The 22,543-nt window shown below is 40.1% G+C and overlaps 1 protein-coding gene across 1 annotated transcript in view; it reads right to left on the bottom strand.

The window, feature by feature from the left end:
* FSTL5 (follistatin like 5) overlaps nucleotides 1-22,543 on the bottom strand; it is a 469,924-nt gene that overhangs the window by 141,573 nt on the left and 305,808 nt on the right. The window contains exons 5-6 of the mRNA XM_014520176.2: nucleotides 20,027-20,193; nucleotides 14,249-14,256 (exon numbers count right to left, since the gene is read on the bottom strand). Of these exons, the coding sequence (XP_014375662.1) occupies nucleotides 14,249-14,256; nucleotides 20,027-20,193 (175 nt within the window). The remainder of the gene's footprint in view (nucleotides 1-14,248; nucleotides 14,257-20,026; nucleotides 20,194-22,543) is intronic.

Genomic DNA, 22,543 nt, shown 5'->3' with positions numbered 1-22,543 from the left:
AAGTTTATCAGGGGTGTCCACCAGGATCTGGAGGAATCTTTGTTCACCAGAGCGCCCCAAGGGATGACAAGGTTGAATGGTTATAAACTCCTGCAAGACCGTTTCAGGATAGACATAAGGAAGAATTTCTTTACTGTCTGAGCCCCCAAGGTCTGGAATAGCCTGCCATCAGAAGTGGTTCATGCACCTGCTTTGAATGCCTTCAAGAGAAATGTGGATGTTTTTCTTGCTGGGATCCTATGACTCCAGCTGACTTCCCTCCCCTGGGGCAGGGGGCTGGATTCAATGATCTTCCGAGATCCCTTCCAGCCCTAAAGTCTATGAAATCTAAACAGCTCCATAATAATGTGTGTATTCAGATAAGTCAAATGAATAATGACATTTTCATGTTTTAACTGTAATTTTGGGATTGAGAGAATAGGTGCTCAGGCAGCAGGTTTTATGAAGTTGAGAACCACTATATCTATGTTTATAGAGAGAATGGAAGAAGAATATGCAGTCTCTGTGATGCACAGAAAAGGTTAGAAACACTAGATCCACAAAATACAAAGAGGAAAGCAGAATAAGAGCTCACATTGAGGTACACAAAATCTGAAGTGAATTAAGACAGATTAATGGTGCTTTTCCTGTTCTCAGAATTTTTTTTCTTAATAAAAGAGCTGGCATCTCAGTGGAAAACAATTAATTGAATGTTTAGAAAAATATGAGGCTTCCAAAGAACATGCAAAAATAGATTTAAAGCTGAAAACTGTAAGTATCCATATAGAATATCTTTGTGCGATTCTTTCCATTTGTTTTTGGTATGTGCAAAATGTACAATGTAATAGTTTTACTTCCCTAACACGGTACACAGAATTAGGAAGGTATATCAGTTACTTTAGGAATGTATCTTCCCATATTGAACTTTTACTTAGATATATACTAACTCTTTCCAAAGACTTTCTGCTGCAGCCATAATCTTTGGATAGTGTTGGCTATGCCTCTGTGACTAAATTCTTATACAAAGTATAGCAATGTGAGAGAAATGCCAAATAGCAGTATTAAATATGAACTTCTGTACCAATTTTCTTATCTTCCCTGTCTTTCCACTAGTCCCTCATGGATGGAAGCCTGCTACCTCCTTAAACCTGAACTTGAAGCCAAAATTTTGAGTGCTGACTACTGATTTTACATGCCATCATTTCTGACTGCTTAAATGCAAATGCCTAAAATGAGCCCTATTTTTGGAGAATGGATATCAGCACTTCCTGAAAATTACATCCTTTTTAATTGTCCTATTAGTACTACGTGATGCTGCAGGAAGAAAGAATCACGGGAAAGAAAAAAGTCTGCAGTTGTGCTTCTTTACAAACACCATGTTCTTTGTCTAGGAGACACTGGGACTTTCCACTAAAATAATCAACCTCTTCTGCAGACTCAAAGCGCCTTGTGGACTGGACTGTGCCATGTCACTAGAATTCGCTTCTGCTGTTAGTCTTGGCTCAACCAGTCCTTTAACCTCCAGCCATAACCACCCTGCCACCTGCACACATTTGTACAATAGTTTGTTTCTACACTCATTACAAGTTTCAGTTCTCTTTTATCTGCTTATACTGGCTACCATCAAATGCAATTCACTATGAGCCTGTGAATGCCCTGGTCCTGGTCTGCTCTCACCTGCCTCTACCATGTTTCAACACCCAGACATCTAGGACAGGGATAGAAAACTCCTGACATGCATGCCAGTTAGTTGCACCAGGAGGTGTACCAAGGAAACTGTTTAAAAACATTTTTTTTAAGTTGCTGCTCTGGGCTCTTTCAAGAGACTCAGGAGGAGATACTGCCTGAAGAGCTTTCTGGAGGAGCTATTAGGGGCAGGAAAGATGCCCTTTCTGCAGCTCTCACTGTACCACTGCCAGTGGGGCAGGCTTCCCAACCTCCTCCTCCCTTCCCAGTGGTGGCACTCCAGCCCCTTACAAGGCAGACATTGCATTTTTTTTTGGCACTCTGGCCAAAAATGTTGCCTACCCCTGATATAGGAGATGCAACCTATTTCTTATGCCCTCTGCCACACAAGCTATTCCAGGGGAGATCCTTGTCTTGGAGTGGTCACCAACAGTTTGTCCCAAATCAGACCCTGTTAGATCACTAGAATCATATGAAGAAAAAGTGCTCACAGTACTATCATTTAAGAGCTTATCTTATTTCTCAGGTATTGGTTTCTCATGAACATCTTGTACTGTTCAAAACAGAGCTCAGAATACAGCCATTCAAAATGACAGGGGTGTGCTTCTAATACTTGCTTCCCTGAATGAAGCTGGCAGTCTAGCACTAGAACTGGTTAAAAAGTGAACAATTTCATTTCACAGATAGTTTTGACATTTAAAAAATACCTTCAATTCTGATTTGTAATAATAAAATTCTGGTGGAAAGGAAATTTAAAAAAAATGAAAATATTTAAGTGTTTATGTTGGTTTTTTGCTTTTTTTTTCCTCCCTAAATGAAATGGAGGTAGTGGATCCTTGGGGGAATCCATGGGCTGTTCCCAGGGTGACATAGGCAGTCCACAGAGCCCCCACCTAGAAGTCAAGGTGCCAAGAAACTATGAGAGCCCCATCTTGATCTACAGTTAAAGGGCTTTCAGGTCACCTGTCATAGATCATAGGATTTTAGAGGTCAGGCTGCTAAGAGGCCCAGCTGCAAGCCAGGACTCTTAGGTGTGAGTAGAAACCCTGAAAGTTCCCTGCTGAAAAGCCAAGAGCCTAGACCCTGAGGGTCAGCAATCTCTTAGATGAGCTACAGAAAACCAGACAGATAGCCATCAAAATTCTGCCTGTAGTGAATCACAGGGTACAATGAGATCAAATATTTCTACAAAATAAAATTCTGATTTGTAAAAATTAAACTAAGATAAAAAAAAGATTTTATCAGAACTATTCTGACCAACAGCACTTCCTAATATATGACCGGAGCCCAGTCACAACCCTATCTACTTACCGGTACTATACCATACTGCCCAGACAACATTTTTCTTCTTTTGCCAAGTTCCTCAGTTCCTTTCTATCAAACCTTTCCTCAGCACAGAACTGCTGAATTCTTCTAAATTATTTAAAACTAACTTTTCCCCTGACTCCATTCCTTACTTACCAAGATCAGATATTAAGGTTTGCTCATTATCAAATTATTATGATTTGTGTTTCTTTAAAAACATTATACCCTTTATCTTTGACCCTTGCTCTATTAACGTTATATTCCCTGTTTATTTGATAAGGTCCCTGTAAGTACAGCAAGAACTCTTCCCTGTAGCAAGGGCAGCTTCACAGTACTCTCAACACAGAGCTACATCTTCAGAGCACAATCTATTACTAAAAATATACTTAGCTGAATATTAAGAATTTTAGAAAATATTTTAAATAAAACTCATGCCCTAGATGAAAAGTCACAAAGTATGGGGTTTTTTTTCCCTTGTGCCATCTTTATTTTACATTATACAGTCCCAGGTGATATTGATATTTTTTTGATATCCTGTGTATAAAAAAAAATTTAAAAAATCAGTCCCTACACAAAAATATTAAGTCTCATGAGAACCCTGTACATGCCATCACAGACATTTTTCTCATGGTTAAAATGAGACAAAAAGATGTGAAACAATAGTCAAAGAAAGTGCTACACAGTATAAATAGCTGAACTACAACTAAAGTTATGCCACTATGTCCCCTAGCAAATGTTAACTCAATTGCACAATGGGAATCTAAGAATATTTATCCCAGATCCCCAAACTGCATCCAGCCATGCCAGATGTAGTTGATACCTGTGGTGAAATCCCCTGTATCCTACTGCATGTCTGTTAGGGGTTGTGACATCCCTTGGCCCCAGATGTGGTTGGATGCACCTTCAAAGGTTCACTTCAGCCCCAAACCTCTCTGTCATCTGTTGTTTGACCACTAAAAACAGACTGAGATGCTCCAAAAGGTACCAGATGCCAGAACTAGTAGTGCCTTAGCTTTACCCACCTCACCCAGATCTTGCCGGCTTTTAGCAGATGGGATTTTGTTAGCCAAAAGAATCAACCCCTGTCTGGTCACATGCTCAGAAATTTTAGATCCTTGCTTCAATAGAAGAGGCCTGCCTGTATGTTAAATTCCCTGAAATCACTTTTACTACTGACAATAGTTAAGTTACAAAATATAACAAAAAGCATTATTGCAAAAACAAGATCAAACAAGAATTCAGTAACTATATATTGAGATACAGACAGAAATAATAGGATCATAGGAAACAGGGATGGAAAGGATCTCACAAGGTCATCTAGTCTATCCCCCTACTGAAGGCAGGATCATTCCTGCCTGATCCCAGCCAAACACCTGTCTAACCAGCACTTGAAAACTTTCAGGATTGGAGATTCCACAATTTCTCTAGGTAGCCAATTCCAAGGCTTGACCACCCTCATAGTCAGAAAGTTCCTGCTAGTCTCCAATGTACATTTCCTCTGCTGAAACTTGAGGTCATTGCTCCTAGTTCTATTCCCTATGGCCACAGAGTAAAGCCCATTTGCATCTTCTCTGTAATCACCCTTCAGGTATTTGAGACAGTTACCAAATTCCCCCTCAGTCTTTTCTTCAGACTAAATAATCCAAATTCTTTCAGGATTTCCTCAGACGTTTTACTTCCCAGTAATATTTTTTTGTCATTCTATGTTTATGACTATTTCCAATCTGTCCACATCCTCCTTGAAGTGTGGGGACTATGTTGAGGCTTCACCAGTGCTAAAGAGTGCAAGAATCATTTCCCTTGATTTGCAAGTGACATTCCTGTTAATACAACCCAGTGTGCTGTTGATATTTTTTCTTTACATTTTTATGCAATAAGAGCACACTGTTGTCTTGTATTTATCTTATGGTCTACTATAATCCCTAGCTCCTCCTCTGCAGTACTACATTTTAGCCAGTCAATTTCCAGTCTGTATCAGTGAATGCAACTATTCTATCCCAAGTGCAGGACTTCAAACGCCCTTGTTGAATCTCATCTCCTTGATTATGGACCATTTCTCCAATCTATCCAGGTCATTCTAGGTTCTAGATCTACCTCTGGAGCATTTGCAACTCTGCCCAACTTTGTCATCTGCAAATTTGCTAAGTGTGTACTTACTTGCATTATCCAAATCATTAATGAAGATATTAAACAATACTGGACCCAGGACACATCTCTGTGGAGTCCCACTTGATACCTCTTCCCAACCAGACATTGAGTCATTGATGACTACTTGTTAAACATGATTCAAACAGTAATGTAGCCACCTTGCAGTATTTTCATCTAGTCTGTATTTCCTTAGTTTGTTAAAGAGAATGTTTTGGGAGACATTGTCAAAGCCTTACTAAAGCAAGGTATATCACACATCCACTGCCCTCCTGCCATCTACAGACCATGTCACCTCATATCAGACCACAGGTTGCTCACTTCTGGTTTAGAAAGCAGATTCTGCCTCTGCCCTTTATGTAAGAGCTCCCTACAACTTCTTGTGTCAGCCAGAAAACCTAGCCCACTGACTGAGGACCTGAAGTCATTTCCCTATGGCCAGAAAAATTAAAGACAAACGCTTGTTCTCATGAGAAGGTTTAAGTATGGTTTCTTATCTAGCCTTTTACAACCATTTTCTGTTGGATTCTTGGGGAGCTCAAGTTTTGCAGCTCAAGTTCTGCCTCACAGGGGTGTACTTGCTTACCAGACCAGAAGTACATCCTGAACTAATTATGACCAGGAGAATATTTGCATCCTTTCATAAACTCCAGGAAGGCCAATTAGACTGAATATTAGAAAAAAGTTCTTTATGGTGCATTTGTCCAGGGCCTGGAAGAACCCCCCACCTCCCCCAGGTGGTGCAAGCACCTACTCTGGATTCCTTCAAAAACAGCTGGATTTATTTCTTGTGGGGGTCATTTGATCCCAGCTGACTTCCCACCTATGGCAGGGGGGCTGGACCCAATGATCTCGAGGTCCCTTCCAGCCCCTAATGTCTATGAAATATATGAAATCTATGAAATATTCCAAAGATCCCATCTCTCACTTAATTTCTCCACCATGAGAAATGTCCTTCCTTGAATAGGCAGGTATTGTTCTTGTCACATTTCTCTCCTTTTAAAATTGCATTTTGTTATTGTCAGAAGGGAACTAGCTGAAGTGCCTCAGACTGTGTCCACATGGGTCTATTTGACTGGTCATTAAATATACCCATGTCAATAAGAATATTTTGGGAGGCAATGTCAAAAGCCTTACTAAAGCAAAGAACATTGCGTCCACTGCCCTGCCCTCAACCACAGAGTCTGATACCTTATCATATCAGACAAGGCCCTATGTTCTCCATTCTACCTTGAAAACCATGCACACACATACTGTTTGTATCATGCTGAGACGTGAGCAGCTACATCTGTCTGGGGCCACTCAAGGTTCAAAGTGCTAACAAGGATCAGGACTAGCAAACAGAACCTGAGGTTGAACTGTGTCAGGAAGCTAGGAAATCAACCAGAAAGCAGGGTCTAGAAGCAGGTGGAGTGAAGAAGCCAAGAGATCAAACAGAGTGAAGTCCATGAGCAAGCCAAATCCAGTAGCTTGGAGTTAAGCAGAGAACAGAGCTAAATAGCAAGCTGGAGAGAACAGTGATGACTCAATCTCTCAGGCCATCATGTGGTGCTGAGCAGACATGCAGGCAGGGCTGCTTCTGCCCAGCATCCCCTGTGGCATCAGGAGAGGCTGAAGCTCTCACCCATGCCACCGACCAGCAGGGGCTAAGGCCTGAGCGTGGCTCACTCAGGGCCTACCACATGGTGCCACCACCTGCAAGCCAAATAAAATAAATTGCTTAAATCGATCCAACCTGTGGGCCATATTTTTACCACCCTTGCACTACTCTTTGTGTGATTCTTTCCAATGGAGACATTCCAATGGAAAGAATCACACAAAGGTACTCCTCTTGTCCCTGAATTATTATGGGGAGTGGTGAAGATTGGCGATGTGGGAAAGAATTTTCTATATGTGGCTTGAGTAGTGACATATGGAATAATGGGTGGATCTTCAGTGGCTGGGGGAACTGTAGTTCAGAGACTACTGGTTTGATCTGTCAGATTATGTGGAATAAGTTTGGTTGACAACTACATTTTTTCCCACAGTATAGGTAGGCCCTGGCTCTTGATATTGGTCTGCCTGCCACTTATATTCTTCTTTTGTTCTTTTTCTAGATGAGATGATGATTTAATTCCCACTGGAATTCATGAAGTCTACTCTGTATTTCCAGCAGTGCTGGCAGCAGAAATGAAAGTGAACTTCCCAGGTTTTCCACCTCACCAGAACAGAGTGCACCAAAACAGAGCATGTCACAATGCCCATGGATGTTCACTTCCCTTGGTCTCCCTCTCTATGGAGTCAGATGCAATGTTGATGGTTTCTGACTTGGGCTGCTGCTGTAACAGAATTTGGAGGGCATAGACCACAGTCTCATCAATAAAACTGTCCACTACCCCAGAGTATGGTAAAGCAGTTAGGACCAGAAGATGACAAATGTGACCAGGGACCTGGAGGCAGATATTCAGCAGAACTGACAGTTCTAATAATCAGATTTGCTACTGGTTTCCATTAATGGGAGGTTGAAGGTAATCACTTTTCCCAGTTTGGCTCCCTCTTACCAGGCCTAGGTTGGCTCTATTCTCTTGCCTCTTCCCCCTGGGGGCTGTACCACATCTGTGTCCTGAGGCCCCCACCATAGTGACACAGTTCATACTAGCAGCATCATTCTCATTCATCTGGAAGAGGGCAATGGTGCTCTACATCAATCTGCATGGGTTCAGGAATGGCAGCAGTGGGATGAGGAACTGGAGGGGTAAGCAGTACCTTCTTCTTCCCTCCTGTCATGGCCCAAAGGGGTATCAGATCTTGTGTGTAGACCTGGGAGTGGACTAGGCATAGGTAAATCATAGTTTGAAGCAACAGAGGCCAGATCCAAATTATAAGCCAGGGGGCCAGAAGCAAAGCACCAAGCTAAGGGAATAACCAGGATCACAGTTCAGGAAGCCAGCCAAGGTCAAACTAGAATTCAAACACTGAGGCAGATGGTTTACTAGAATGAGATGTTAGGAAGCAAGCTGATGTCAAACCAGAATCCAAAGTCCAGTGGGCTAGGTACACAGTTAGGAGTACTGGGGCAGGAACCAGGTAACTCACAGAAGTCAGAGCTAGTCAAGGACAGCAGGGCCCAGATGCTGCAGGAGCTCTTTAAAAGCAGCTCCAGAACCAATCAGGGGAAAGGGGGTTGGGCTCAGCTATCCCTGTTATTGAGTTGAGTGTGGCTGACCTAATTACACAAGCTACAGTGAAAAAGCCTCATACCGTCACTTCTGGAGACAACAGTCAATTCAAACTGCCAGGTCCACAAGATGCCAAACCATAAAAGGGCAGTTCTATCTATGCCAGCTTGTCTTTGACCTCTTTCCACCGCATCCTGACAGTTTGATAGCTGCTTTTTGTCTTGAAAAGGAAGAAATAGAAAATGTAAACAAACTACAGCATGACAGCAGGGTGGTAGGTCACAGCCTTTATCATACCACAAAGTAAGCCCTGCCCCCTCGCCAAATGACACTCCAATCCCCTTGCTCTGCTCTCTCTCTCCTTCTTGATCCAGTGCTGCTGCTCCTTTCCCCACCTGCTCAATTGCTGTGCTCTCTCCTCCCTGCCTTATCTGTGCTGTTTTCCCTGCTCTGGGCAGACATGCTGCATGCCAAACAAAGCTGTGTATTTGTGACACACGTGTGGTGAGTGAGCTACCCCTGCTATAGCAGATTTCATTTCTGAAAGGATGCAAATGTTACTGGTCAAACAAATCCACTATTGAAAATCGACAGATCACACAACTTGTACAAAACAGAGTTCACTGACCAAACCGCTTACATATTACAACATATTGGAGACAGCTCAGGGATACAGGAAAACTACTTGGGCTTCTCCTATTCACCAAGTGCCTAGGGAAGTCTGGACTTGCGTGTTTCTTGCAAGGGGCCATATAAAGGCACAAATCACTAAGTGCTGCTCTGCTGGACTAAATCCCGTCCTGTCAACACCCCTAAGAGTGAATGCACCCAGCCCTAGCAATGGCATAGATCCTGATACTTGTAAGACAGCTCTGTAGTCTAGTTGATACAAAAAGGAACTACAAAAAGGCCCTTCTCCTTTATTCACATTGTTTAGCTCTGTGCATAAATACAGGGATTATTATGCCCCCGCATAAACTGTTTAGCATTTACATACGCACAGACCTTCATAGGACGGGCCAGAGATCTAGATTAGGTTTAGTCCAGATATTAGGTGATGTTATAAAAGTATAAAGTAAAAAGGCATCATGGGAATTAATTATGTTGATATTTCCAGAAGCTGCAGAAGCATCAAAGTTAGAGAAAATATATTTGTTGTTTTCTTATTTGATCAAATACGAGGATGATCACAGTAGTTCTTGCTACAGGAATATTACTAGCAATGCATAATGAAAATGTATCAAAGAACAGAATCTATAAAGTGGTCAGTTTATCTAATAGCATTTGGATTCATTTTATTTCCACAGTTGAGAAAAGATTGTTGTGGGATTTTTTTGTTTTTAAAGGTAAAAGAACACTGTCTTTATGGCAGAAGTATTGAATTTCCTATGACTGAGTCTTTGAATCTACATAGATCTAGAGCAATAGTCAAATTTGTTAGATCCATGGATACATACTCTACATTATTTAGTTATACTGATTAGTCATCATATTAAAAGTAGTGACCTCCACAGTGACTAAGGGAAGGGGATTGAAGGTAGAGGTTAAGCAGTTTCAACTGTCCAGAGCAGGTAACAATAATACCTTGTTGACTATAGGTACCATGATAAAAAATGACAATTTGAATATATTACAACACATTTCATTAGGCTTATAACTTCAGTATGGTAAAATATTACTTGATATAATAGATAGCTGAGCTATTTTATGCAGCTGGCAGAATGAGTGTTATTTTCTTTCTTAGTGCATTTTAAATAGTGCAGGTTTTGAAAAGTGCAGTTTAATTAGAAAACAACTACATTTGAAATATTTTATTTTTAAAAACAAAAAAGTTCATGTTTCTGGCTGGAAAATTTGTAGTTACTTTTACCATGGGAGTTATAAAGCAAAAAAGAAAGTAGGAGGAAGTCAGATTTTCTCTACTTTGAGTGTCCATTTTATCAGGTCACTTTTGTTTTATTTATGTGTTTAGCAGCAGAACTTAGGGGCCTAAGCAGAGATCAATACACCACTGCATTATGCTATTGCATTATGTTTTGGTCAATTCTTTCATCAGATTACTGTACATGCAAACACAATGCAGCAGAGGAGTGCAACAATCAGAATGGCACAGGATTAGCTAGACTTCATGAACCGAGACTTTATTTTACTTCTGTCAGGTATAGGACACCACTTTTGGGGAACATCTACATGAGATGTTTACTGTAGAATTATCTAATTGATTTTGCAGTAAACGTTTTGGCATCAACACATGCAGCCCTATTCAGCTGCAGGAAACTACAAAACTCTGGCGCAGGTTAGTACTTGTAAATATGGAGTGTTTTACATGCACCAATGCACGTGTAGATGCTCAGCAGGGCAAATCTTTCAGGCAGGGACCACTTTTCCATCCGTCTCCATACAATGGCTAGCACAATAAGATCCAGGTCCATGACTACACTTTGAGATGCAACCATATATGGATAACTAGAAATATGATACTTTTTAGGTCCCAGGCAAAAAACAGTGCAGCTTGAAAAGAACAGAAGGCCAACTGGGAAAGCTGAAGAAAACAGGTGTGTTTTTCTAGAAGAAAGCTTCAGTGAGATTAGAGGTAGAAAGAACGTTTTACTAAATTGCTAAATCTGAAGGGAGTGTTTCTATTGATTAGAAATTAACGTTAATTAATCAGACTCCCAAAAGGGAATATCTAGTGAGGGGAAAAATAAAAACAAAATGAAAAACAAATCCACAATGTGAAGCGTGTGTGTGGAAAAGAAACATTTTCTTTTTCAATTAAAAAGTTAAGTAATGGCAGAAGCCATTATCATGAGTATGTTAAGCAGTAGTTATGTAAAAGAAATATTTGTATAGAGTTAAATTTTACTACTACTTGATCGGGTTTTCCCTATTTTTAAGAAGGACCCCTCAAAAAAATGTCCAGGGGTACTGTGTAAAGAAAAACAAATGAAAAATGTAATCAGTTTACCCAAAAAGGCTATCAAAGTAATACAAAATGAAAATCAATGCCCTTTAATTCTATGAGCATAAGGGCCCAGCTATATATTCAAATTAAAACTGGACAGAAACTAGCTGTACAGTTGTTACACACTGGGCACATCTACATGAGATTCTTACAGAGCAGTAGGCTAATAACACTGCACATTAGTGTGCTGGTCAAAAACTGTGTTGATACGCTACTGCGCAGTGTTATTAGGCAACTGTGCAGTAGGCATAACCCAACCCCCACCCCCCCCATGCAATGGCACTACTGAGTAGTAGCATGATTTACTTGGTTAACCAAGTACTAAACTTAATGCACAGTAACTAGGGCGCATTAATGAACGTAAAGACATGCCCACCATCAAGCAGTAACTTTATAGCTGGTAGGATCCTTTTATAGCTAGATAGTCATTTTTATCACATGATACTTACTTTTCACATGTGACTGGTTTAAATATATTGTACAATTTATCAGTTAATTGCATAATATATGTAACATATACAGAAACTAATATGTAAAAGTAGGAAAATGTTTAACATTCTTAAACAGGGTATATGATAACAATTTCTTATTTTGTTAGCAGCTCGTAGAAAACATTTATACTATCCTCTTTCAGAGAGTTTAATATAAATTGCCTGAGGTTATTTTCAAGGATGCCTCCAGGGCAGGGTAGACATGTTATATTACAACCTTTGAAAGACATGAGACCTTTCCACACTAAAGTCATAAAAGGCAAACAGAAAAAAAAGATTAAACAGACCTGGGTATGGTTAAAAGCAATGGTACTAGGGTATAGATTTATTTTTAGTGCATGATAAGAATTTTAAAATGCAAGTAGACTTTACAAAAAGTAGCTATGTGGATCCATCTATTAGAAACAATGTGGAATTGCCTAACCACAATTTTGCTGGGAGAAAATGGACCAGACTCTGCTTTCAGCTACAGTAATATAGATTCGACCTTATGATATGGCACATAGGGCTGGATGGTGTTCCCTCTAGCAGCAACAGTAAAACTTTGATTAATTTCATATGGCATAGGATCCAGCACATGATCTTTCTTGCAAGATCCCATGTCACAAGGGAAAAAATACACTCATGCATCTCCCCAGTATTCCTCCAATATGATATCATTTAGTACCCAGGATACAGTGTGACCAGAATACAGCATACCTTTGTATAATGTTTATTACTGCAGATACCATGACAGGGCTAGTCAATCAAGGATCTTTAACTAGAACTCTGATCTACCCACCTTCTCCATACTCTTTGGCTGAACAGCTACTGGGGGGGGTATCCTATACCTTAATAGTTTAGTATATAAAAATGGAAAATTAATAAAGTAAAATGAAAACATGAATGTACCAAATCATACATTTCTAAAAAGTATAAGTTTATAGGATCAAACAGATAAAAATAAATGAAGGGATGCAATTAAGGAAAGTACCAGACCCTATAAGTCATATTCCTATTGAATATTTCTGAGTCACGTGAATTATCCCAGTATTTCCTCTACCAGGGGTTTTCAACCTTTTTTGGATCAGGGTACCCCCGGTGGCTGGACGTGGGGTGGTGGGAGGGGTAGTGTGCGGCCACATGCAGCGCATACCCCCAGGGCGTTCTCACGTACCCCCTGTTGACAACCCCTGTCCTATACTATATGATGTGCATGTACAAAGAAAGGAAGGTGAAAAGGGAAGACTAAACAATAAAAGGTTCAAATTTGTTATGCCACAATACCTATGATATTAACAAACAAGAAATTGCCATGTATAACCATTTTGCATGAGTGAACTAAAAAAGTTGAAAAGCATAGTTTCATAAAACAAATAGGCATGTGTGTGAGTTAGAATGCATGTGAGTGAGAATTTAAAACAAAACCATTACTTTCATTTTCAATTTTAAAGATCAAATAAACAGTTTTGATATTAGTCCAGTAAATTAAGGAGAAAAGAACAAATAATATTTAAGATTTCAAGGGAATGATGCCAAAGATAAGGTCAAATCAAATGTAGAAAGGTACTAACTTTGACAGGTCATTATAAATCAAGCCTGACAATTTCATAAAATATAATCAATAAAAAGTATGAAAGCCAGGCAACAGACAAATTTGAGTGTTTCATAAAAATAATTCATAAGGAAAAGTGACATCTAGTTTATTAAAGTGAACTTTATACACCCTGTCAAAAACTCATATTGAAGATTGTTGTGCTAAGTGGAATGTTGTGGCATTTAATTTCATTGCTTATTATTTACTGCTGAGAAAGTATGCATTTGTGTATTTTTAAAACAAGCTATTCAGAAACAAGATACATATATAAGATCACTATATTTTGACTGAAACTGAAATTTGAATACATGCATAGTAGACAGTCTGCTAAAGAAAAAGGAGGATAACCATATCCAAAAACCTTTGTTGTTTGCCATATCCTCTAGAGAAACTTTTGGGATCCTCTCATACCCTAATATTGTTCCCTGATTATACATATAATATGAAAATCAGGGGTCCAATCATCTCATTCTGAAATGAATACTCCATGATGTTTTAAGGCTTCTGACTCATTACATTTAGGACGTAATTAATAAGTTCATCACTCCTTAAACAGTAACCTGAGAAAGTCAATGTAAGGCATGATAGTACAGTAAACAAGCCACAAGTTATTCCATATATAACATTTAAAAAGTTTGTGTCTTGTTTGTATCACACCTTAAACTGAATGTGCATCTAGTTAAGGCTGGCCCATGACAGACCCTGGCATTCAGCTGAGTGTCAGGATCCAGTATGGGGCACCTCCAGGGTCTGAGACAGAGTTGTTCCTTACCCAATCAGGCTGGGGGTAGAACAATGGTAGGCAATGGTGGGCAGTAAGCCCACCATTGGAAAACAAATACCTGACTGCATGCTCACTGCATCCAAGACCTTTAAAAACTACATGTCCACCTGAACAGCACACTTGATTTTTTGACATGGCCCCTAGGACCAAGGAACCTCTCCCCAGTCCTGAGGTCCCTGTGTAGCAGGGATGTCAGAAAACCCATGTGTGCAGCTTAGATGCACACATAGTTTTTAAAAGTCCTAGTATGATGGCACTTCAGGACTGGGGAGAAGACTCCCAGATCAAGGACTCCTTGTGCTCCAGGACATGTAAAAATGATATGTGCTGCCCAGCTAAGGGCACACATGGCTTTTGCTCACCTGTGGGTGCCAGGACCCCAGGATCAAGCTGCAGAAGCCTAAGGTTTTCATGAATCCTTTTATTGCCTTTGGGAAAATACAAATGAGGAGAGAGGGAGAAAGAATAGACCACTGCTGTGTCAAATAGGATGAATATACCATGGAGGTCACTGGTAGCTCCTTGTGTAAGAAAATGAAAGAATCCATGTATAGATGGTCCTTTCAAAGTACAAATCATAGGCCCCATATTTAGATATGATGCTGTACTCCTTTTGAATGAAAACAAAACCTCAGACTATCTTCAACTGAGCACAAAAGGTGAAGAAAGAATAAAAAGAGTGGAAAATCAGATCCAAAATAAAAAAAAGAGCTAGATTAAATGAAGTGCTATATATGAAATTAAGGATAAATCATGCCACTTTATTTATTGTTAACTTTGATTCAATCTATTTTTGATAGTGCAATGATAGGTAGTAGGATCAACAAAATTTAAAAGAATGCACTTCAGCCACAAGATGTAGGATATTTGCATTAAAAAACTTGAAAATGTATATTAAAAGTACTACTGAAATGCCATGTCATATCAATTCAGTGATGGGTCAAGGCATAAATGTATTACAGTATGAGTCATACCAAATCTATAAAGACACAATTAATTTTTCAAGGCATCATTCTGACAGGTGCTGGTTATCCACCACTCCCAACATCAGGAAAAAAAAGGAATCACACAGACAGCAATCATATGAATTGAAAGAAGGACTAAGGGCAAGTAGACATGTCTAGAATGCTAGTTTGGTGATACCAAACAAACTACTTGGTTATTCAGTATATTGTTGCACCTATGGTACTGTGTAGGCATACTATGAATACATTTTAAAATGTATTGCTTAATACAATAAAGTAGTTGGTAAAGAAATTTTAAATGATATTAAATGAATCACTTGATAGACACACCATTTTTTCTCTCTAAATATCAGGTCTTCTAAGTGTAAACAAAAATGGTATTGTCACTACATGACACCTTGCATCCTTTTTAACACTGCTGCTTCAGCTTTAAGATTAGATGCAAAGATTATCTGGCTTCATTCTGACCCCACTTGTCTGCTTATATTCTATGTTTAAAAAAATCAGGGCTTATAATAGCTGATATAAATATAAAAAGTAAAATCCTGACTCCTTTGAGTTGTCCTGTCATTTCAGGAAGCATACCACTAATGATGGTGGCCCTAAATATTAGGGCTGTGCAAAGCTTTGGCTGCTGATTTAATTTGGCAGAGATTCGGTCCAATTCGGTGGCTGAATCTCTGAATCTGAATCGAATCAGAAGACCCTTTAATCTCTCTGAATTGAAGCGGAACCCTCTGAATTGATTCACAGAGATTCGGAAAGATTCGACGATTTGGACATAGACACAGCTTTAAATGTTTTTTCTACATACCTCAAGGTACCAGGCAGCTCGTGAATGCTGAGATGGTGGGGCAGATGGAACGTTCCACAGGAGCTTGTGGGGGGGCATCCCCAGCAGACCCAGAAGTGGACCAGAAGCACTTCCGGTCCACTTCCGTGGCTGCTGGGAAGTGCGTGGGCCCCCCCACAACCTCCCAGCTCGGTGACTAGTGCCTCCTGGGTCTGCCGGGGCACCCATGGTCCCTCCATCACTGATCAGCAAGCTAGAGGGGTGTGAGGAGGGTGGGGCCCACATGCTCAGCAGCGGACCAGAAGTGGACCGGAACTACTTCCCATCCACTTCTGGGTTTGTTGCCAAGCATGCAGGCCCCCCAACCCCGCCACTCCTGTGGGAGGCTCCATCTGCCCCACCATCACAGCATTTACAAGCCACGCCTGGTACCTTGAGGTATGTAGAAAAAACATTTAAAAGCAGTATCTACGGCCAAATTGCTGATTCTTCAAATCAGCATCGAATATTCAAATTCATCTGAATCGAATCGGGGCAGTGATCTGAATCAATTAATTGAACCACTGTCCCCGGTTTGGGCTGAATCCAAATCAAATACGGTCCTACAAAATAGATTTATAAATATATATGTGTGGTTGTGTGAGTGAATTAATATTCAGTTCTCAAACCTAAGCTAACACTACTGTAGTTTGTACAGTTAGTTATAAGGGAACATGAACTACACTACCCTCTACAGACATCTTAAATCCCAATGCTATTCAAATGCAACAGAAGAATAGGAAGTACAACAAGAGATACGCCTGGCTAGACAGCAATCTATTTAAAGAGTTAAAACTCAAAAAGGAATCCTATAAAAAGGTATCCTAGGGTATTGAAGAGATTGGCTGTATAATTTCAGAGGCATTGGCAAAGAAGGGGAAAAGAAAGGATCCAGAAAACTAAAGACCAGTCAGCTTAAGATACTGGCTAGCCTCTCTATCCCTAGGAAGATCATTGTGCAGGTACTCAAGGAATTCACTGTGAAGCATCTAGGGAAGAACAAGGTGACCAGGAATAGTCAGGCTGGATTCATTGTGCCTGATCAATCTGATTTCCTTCATTGGAAAGGGACTTAGAATAGATGACTTCATGATCTTCCAGTGCTACTTTCCTATGATCCTATGAAATTATACAAGGATTCGGTGTTCTTGAATGTTAAAACTGCCTCAGTACAAAAAAATGAATTGGTAATAAAAATGTAGGATAAGCTGTAGCACACTGTTCTCTTTGAATAGGCTTATCTGAAGCCAAGTATCTCCCTAAGTTCCAAATTCACTTTCCATAGCCAAATTTGAAACAAAGCTCCCCTCTGTGGACCCATCCAATTACTATGCTTCTTCCTCCTGGGTTTTTTGTTTGTGCTACTTCGCCCAAATGGATGTTAAATTATGACTGCATAGCAACTCTTACAGTAAATGGAAAAAATAAAACTAAACAGATGAAACATCCGGTGAAACAAGGATCACAGGGTATGAAATGACAAAAGAAACAGCAAAAAATCCAAGAAACGACTGAAGAAATAAAGATAAAAGGTATATCAAAGCAACAAAAAGTAGCTAAACAAGGAAAATAAAGTTTAAAGGAACAACAACAAATGATACCAAATTATTCTGGGTGCTCAAGTCCCAAGCTGATGGAGAAGAGCTGACAGAGAAAGACCCCACCAAGCTAAGTGAGTGAGCAAAAAGTATTGCAGATACGCTTCAGTGTCAACAAGTGCAAGGTAATGCACCTGGGGAAAGATAACCTCCACTGTATGTACACAATGACTCTGAATTAGCTGTATGACTTGGGAAAGGGACTTTGGGGTCATTGTAGATAGTTTTCTAAAAATGTCAGCCTAGCGTGCACAGTAATCGAAAAAGGCCAATAAAATGTTGGGCATCAATAAGAAGGGAACTGAAAACAAAATGGAGAACATCCTCATGCCATTCTACAAATCCATGGTGCACCCACATCTTGAATACTCTTTGTAGTTATAGTCCAAACAACTCAAAAAGGATGTAGTAAAATTGGAAAAGGTACAGAGAAAGGCAACCAAAATAATTAGGGTCCTGGAACAGTTGACATCCTAGAGACAACAAAAAAAAGCTAAGACTCTTCAGTTTAGAAAGAAGAAAACTAACTAAGGGGGGATATGATGGAAGTTTAGAAAATCATGAAGGGTGTGGACCAAGTGAACATGGAACTGTTGTTCACCAAGTCCCAGCATAGTAGGGGGGAACCTCCTGAAATTAGTTTTAAAGCTGTCACCTGCTAATGAAAGAAAATATCTTTTTATGCAACACATAGTTAACTTGTAGAATTCACACCCACAGGAGGTGGTGGTGGCTGATACATGGCCAGATTCAAAAAGGGACTGGGTAAATTAATGGATGATAGATCTATTAATGATTATTGAACAGAATGGTTGGAAACATTTCCTCTGGTATCTCTAAAGCAATAGTGGTGGATGCCAGGGCAGGTACTGAATAGGGGACAGATCACTCTAGAGTTATCTAGTTCAATACTCTCCCTCTAGCATCCATCTCTACACTGACAGAGACAGAATACTGGGCTAAATAAACCATTGGTCGACTCAGTTGGGAACTTCCTATGTTCTCATGGTTCAAGCATGAGATGGTAGGAGATAACTAAGAGCATGAGGTCAGTGGGGGTTTTCTTCTTGTATGGCAGGAGGTTACTGCGGGGTATTTTGGAAGTTCTTTCAAATATGCAGTCTATGTCTCTACTGGAATGTCCTTGCTGGGTAAAGGCAGTTTTCAGTTTGGTGACTTTGGTGTCACAACTATTCTCCTCAGAGCAGATGTGGTGGTATTGACTGTAGAGTAAAGCAAGTGTATCAAATGCACTTTGGCCTCTGGTCTGGATCTGGACCATGGGGCTCCTCAAAAGCTGTATTTTGCCCAGGGTGGTGGTGATAACTGCAGCAGCATCTGCAGTAGCAGATTTGATAACAGATTTGGTAACTGCCTTCAAACATTTGTCACTAGAGAGATGATGGTAACCTATACTTTGAGGCCACAGGAGACAGGATAAGGAGTAATGGTCATAAATTGCAACAAAGAATATATAGATTAGATATTAAGAACTATCTCACCATGAAGCTGGTTAAGATTGAGGCAGACTACCTAGACAGGTTGTAGAACCTTTACCTTTGGAAGTTTTAAAGAGCAGGTTAGATAGGCACTTGACTGTGATATTTTAGTATTGGATGATCTTGCCTTGAACAGGGGGTTAAGATGACATGACCTCCTGAGGACCTTCCCAATCCTACTATTCTAGGATTCCATGTTGTTATGGTAGTTTATCCTGACTATATTTTTATAAGGGAGGTGATATTTTGGGATATTCACATATTGCAATAATTATTCTCTAATATGGTTGGATCTGTATATGCGGTCTTCTTTGCTCAATTCTAAGAGCATTTCTAACATATCAGAATGACGGCCTACTTGTACACAGTCTATCTGTGTTACAATTCCATCTTTCCTTTGTTCAGCATTGAATCTGACACAATTAAAATGTTGGGAGGTTTATCATAAACTTTAATGGGAGTAAGAGTGAGACTGCAACCACTACTGTTATCATGAAGGTCATAAGAAGAAATTATGAAGAAATGCCATGAACAAGCTGATAAACTGTGATTCTGAAAGACTAATTTAAAATGAACTATGAGCTATTGAAGTGCTACCCTTGTAGAATATTTTCTTTATTGCTTACATTTATTGCTTATGGAAAAATATTGCATGACAATTCTAATCTTTTGCAGATCTACATTTGTTAGCAGAGATGCTCAAAAGCCACTGCTCTAAAAGACCCATAGACAACCAATTTACCAAAACCCATGTATCTTATAGATCTTGATTATCCAAATGTTACTGGGACTTATAATTCTAAAACTATTGGAGTCAGAGATGTGAAAATTATTCAAATTCCATTTAGTTTAAGACTGCATATATAAAAATAACTATCCTACTTCCTCTCCTTTCTTATTACTCAAAAACACCTGGCTAAAACATTTGCTAATAATATCCCATCAGAAGCAACCGTCAGCTTGTTAAATAACACTTTTCTATTTTATATGGCAAGGGTTTGATAAAGAGCTATTAGATTGTTTTAGAGTTGCTCACTACTTACATTGATGTCTTCCAAATCTAAGTTATTTAGAATGACATTGTTCCTCTTCCAGATGATGGGAGGTCTCAAGGTTCCTTGAATGGCACAACTAAGGACAGCACTTTGTCCTACTGTTGCTGCAGTGACGCTTATTTTCTGATCTTCTGGCAGACTCAACTGAACCACCTCTGTAAGATATATTGTTTGTAAGGTTAATTAGCATGCAGTTTTAGAAGGTTAATTAACATGCAGTTTCTGTACTCTAGTAATTTAAGGTTTTTAATTTGAATCAAAGGGAAGAGAACTTCCAAATGACCATAGGAAGTTTAAACTGTTTCAAATAAAAGGTCAGCATGACATTTCAATTAAATTGATTGACAAGTATCACCTTGTAAGAAGAGAAGCATTTAATATGAAATAAATTCCTGAAGCAAGTTTAATAGATGACAGACTGGATTCAAAGGTGGACACATGAAGTTTAATTGCCTGATCAACACGATGCTTCAATCTTCTCTTAAACCAAAATTAATCTTTTTATTCACTACTTACTATACTATAAAGGCAAAGGCAAGTTTGCTTTCCTTCTGAGGCAAAACATAAACAGAGTCAAAGTAATAAAATATGCTAGTATGGTCAGAAACATAGTGATGGGCACGAGATGGGAAAAATATGTGGGGAGCCAAGGTTAAAGGTCCAAAACTACAGATTGCTCAAATAACATGGGATGCAAAATTAGATCGCTGAGACCTGACTGTGTAAATATTAAAGAAAAAGCTCAAGTGCTATTTTGACAGGTCTGCAAAAAACCTGCTTTTCCTTTTTTTTTTTTTTTTTTTAACTTTTAAAACCATTTGCAAGTATTTGCTCAAATACAGGGATTGGCAACCTATGGACTGAAAGGTCCAATCCAGTCTAAGGCAGCATTTGTCTGCAGCAACCACCCATTCCCTCCACAGCCCTGCTGTTCTCTCATGCTTGCACTTACTAAATGACTTGCACATGACTTACTAAAGTCATGTTTGCCACAGAATTTGCCACTCCACTGTGCTTTTGGGCAGGCTGGGATCAGTGGTGAGAGTAAGTGCAGGTGATTTTGGCCCTCCAGGAGCCAGATACCTGTTGCTCAGAGCATGGGCTGAGTCAAAAGGGGCAGAAAAAGGTTGCCCAACTCCTGCTCTAGGGGAGTAATATAAAGAAGCTGAAAGTGATATGGCTAAAATCCCAGCAGGGGCCAACTTAAAACAATAATAGAATGAATACCTTGTCAGAACCAGTATTATAGAAATCAAATAACCCAAAAGAAGACTATTTCTGTTTAATTTAACATTTTTCAGGGAAGATGAGTACATGACCATTACGTTCTGAAAACAAAGACAAAAATTTCTAGAAAGGCTGATAAATGTCTTTGAAATAGAAATAATGTCCTACTTAATAAGAGATATCAATTGACCAGGGATAGAACACTTGTCATGTACATCTGGTCCCATCATCTTCTCATCTGAATATTTACTTACACATCTGATATGTGTCTGTGTTCAGATGATGACAAAGGAGCACATGGAGATTTCTCGAGTGACAAATCTGCTCATTGCAACTATGCTTGCTTTCCTTTTTAACATCAATGGAAACATGATTTATTGATCAGGATGACACTATACATAAAGATGGAAATGTCCTCCTTCTAACTCTCAGGGTGAGATTACACATTACCATTAGCATGTGCTAAATCTAAGGAATATTAGACTGTGTTAAAGATAGCAATGCTGTGAGCAGTCAGACATTTAAGAGTTAATATCCTCGCAAATGGGCACTGCTCAGATCTGCCACTAGAGGGCTGGCAAGCAGGGGTCATGGCTAAGACAAGTCTGCCCTGCTTGCTGGTTCTCTAACACATTATAGGCTGGGGGCGGGAGAAGGAACCCACCCATGCCACTTCGATACAGTCCCCCAGTTGCCCCCTCCACTCCTCGAATTACCACCTGTTGACCCTCAGATCATTCCCACACCCTCAATCAATCCTTCCACTCCTGCCACCCTGCTCCTCCACACCCATTGCCCTGCTGACCCAATCAATCATCTCAAGAGCAGCAATAATGCACAGCAGTAGGGGGAAACAGTTCCCCCTTCCTGCCTTTTCCTAGACTCCCGGAAGTCTGTGCCAACCCCACATGTCTGGATCCAGCCCCTCCTGGGCCCCAAAGCTGCCCTGCAGCTCCTTATGATAGAGGGCAAGAGGGAAGCAGGGATTTGTTGGACTGCTGCAGGACTGGCACTTTTCTGGACCTGTGAGGACCTGCTAGGCACACTCATGGCTGCCTGCCCTCCTTCCCCCATGGGGAGCTGCTGGTCAGCTACCTATGGGGCCTGGCAGGGGCAGTGTGGGCTTGAGCTGGGGCACAGGGAGCTGCCAGGTCCACCTACCCCTGTCCTGCAGCAGCCCAGAAGCTCTCCCACTCCCCCTGCCTCTTCCTCTATGTCTGTTTCCTTTACCCATGCCCCCCTTCCTTTGTCTCCCTTTACGACCTTCACCTCTTTCCC

Source organism: Alligator sinensis, unplaced genomic scaffold, assembly GCF_000455745.1.
Source record: "Alligator sinensis unplaced genomic scaffold, ASM45574v1 scaffold454_1, whole genome shotgun sequence".
Classification (NCBI taxonomy): domain Eukaryota; kingdom Metazoa; phylum Chordata; order Crocodylia; family Alligatoridae; genus Alligator; species Alligator sinensis.
Note: the sequence above shows the minus strand (reverse complement) of the source record. Positions and strands in the feature narration are given on the sequence as shown.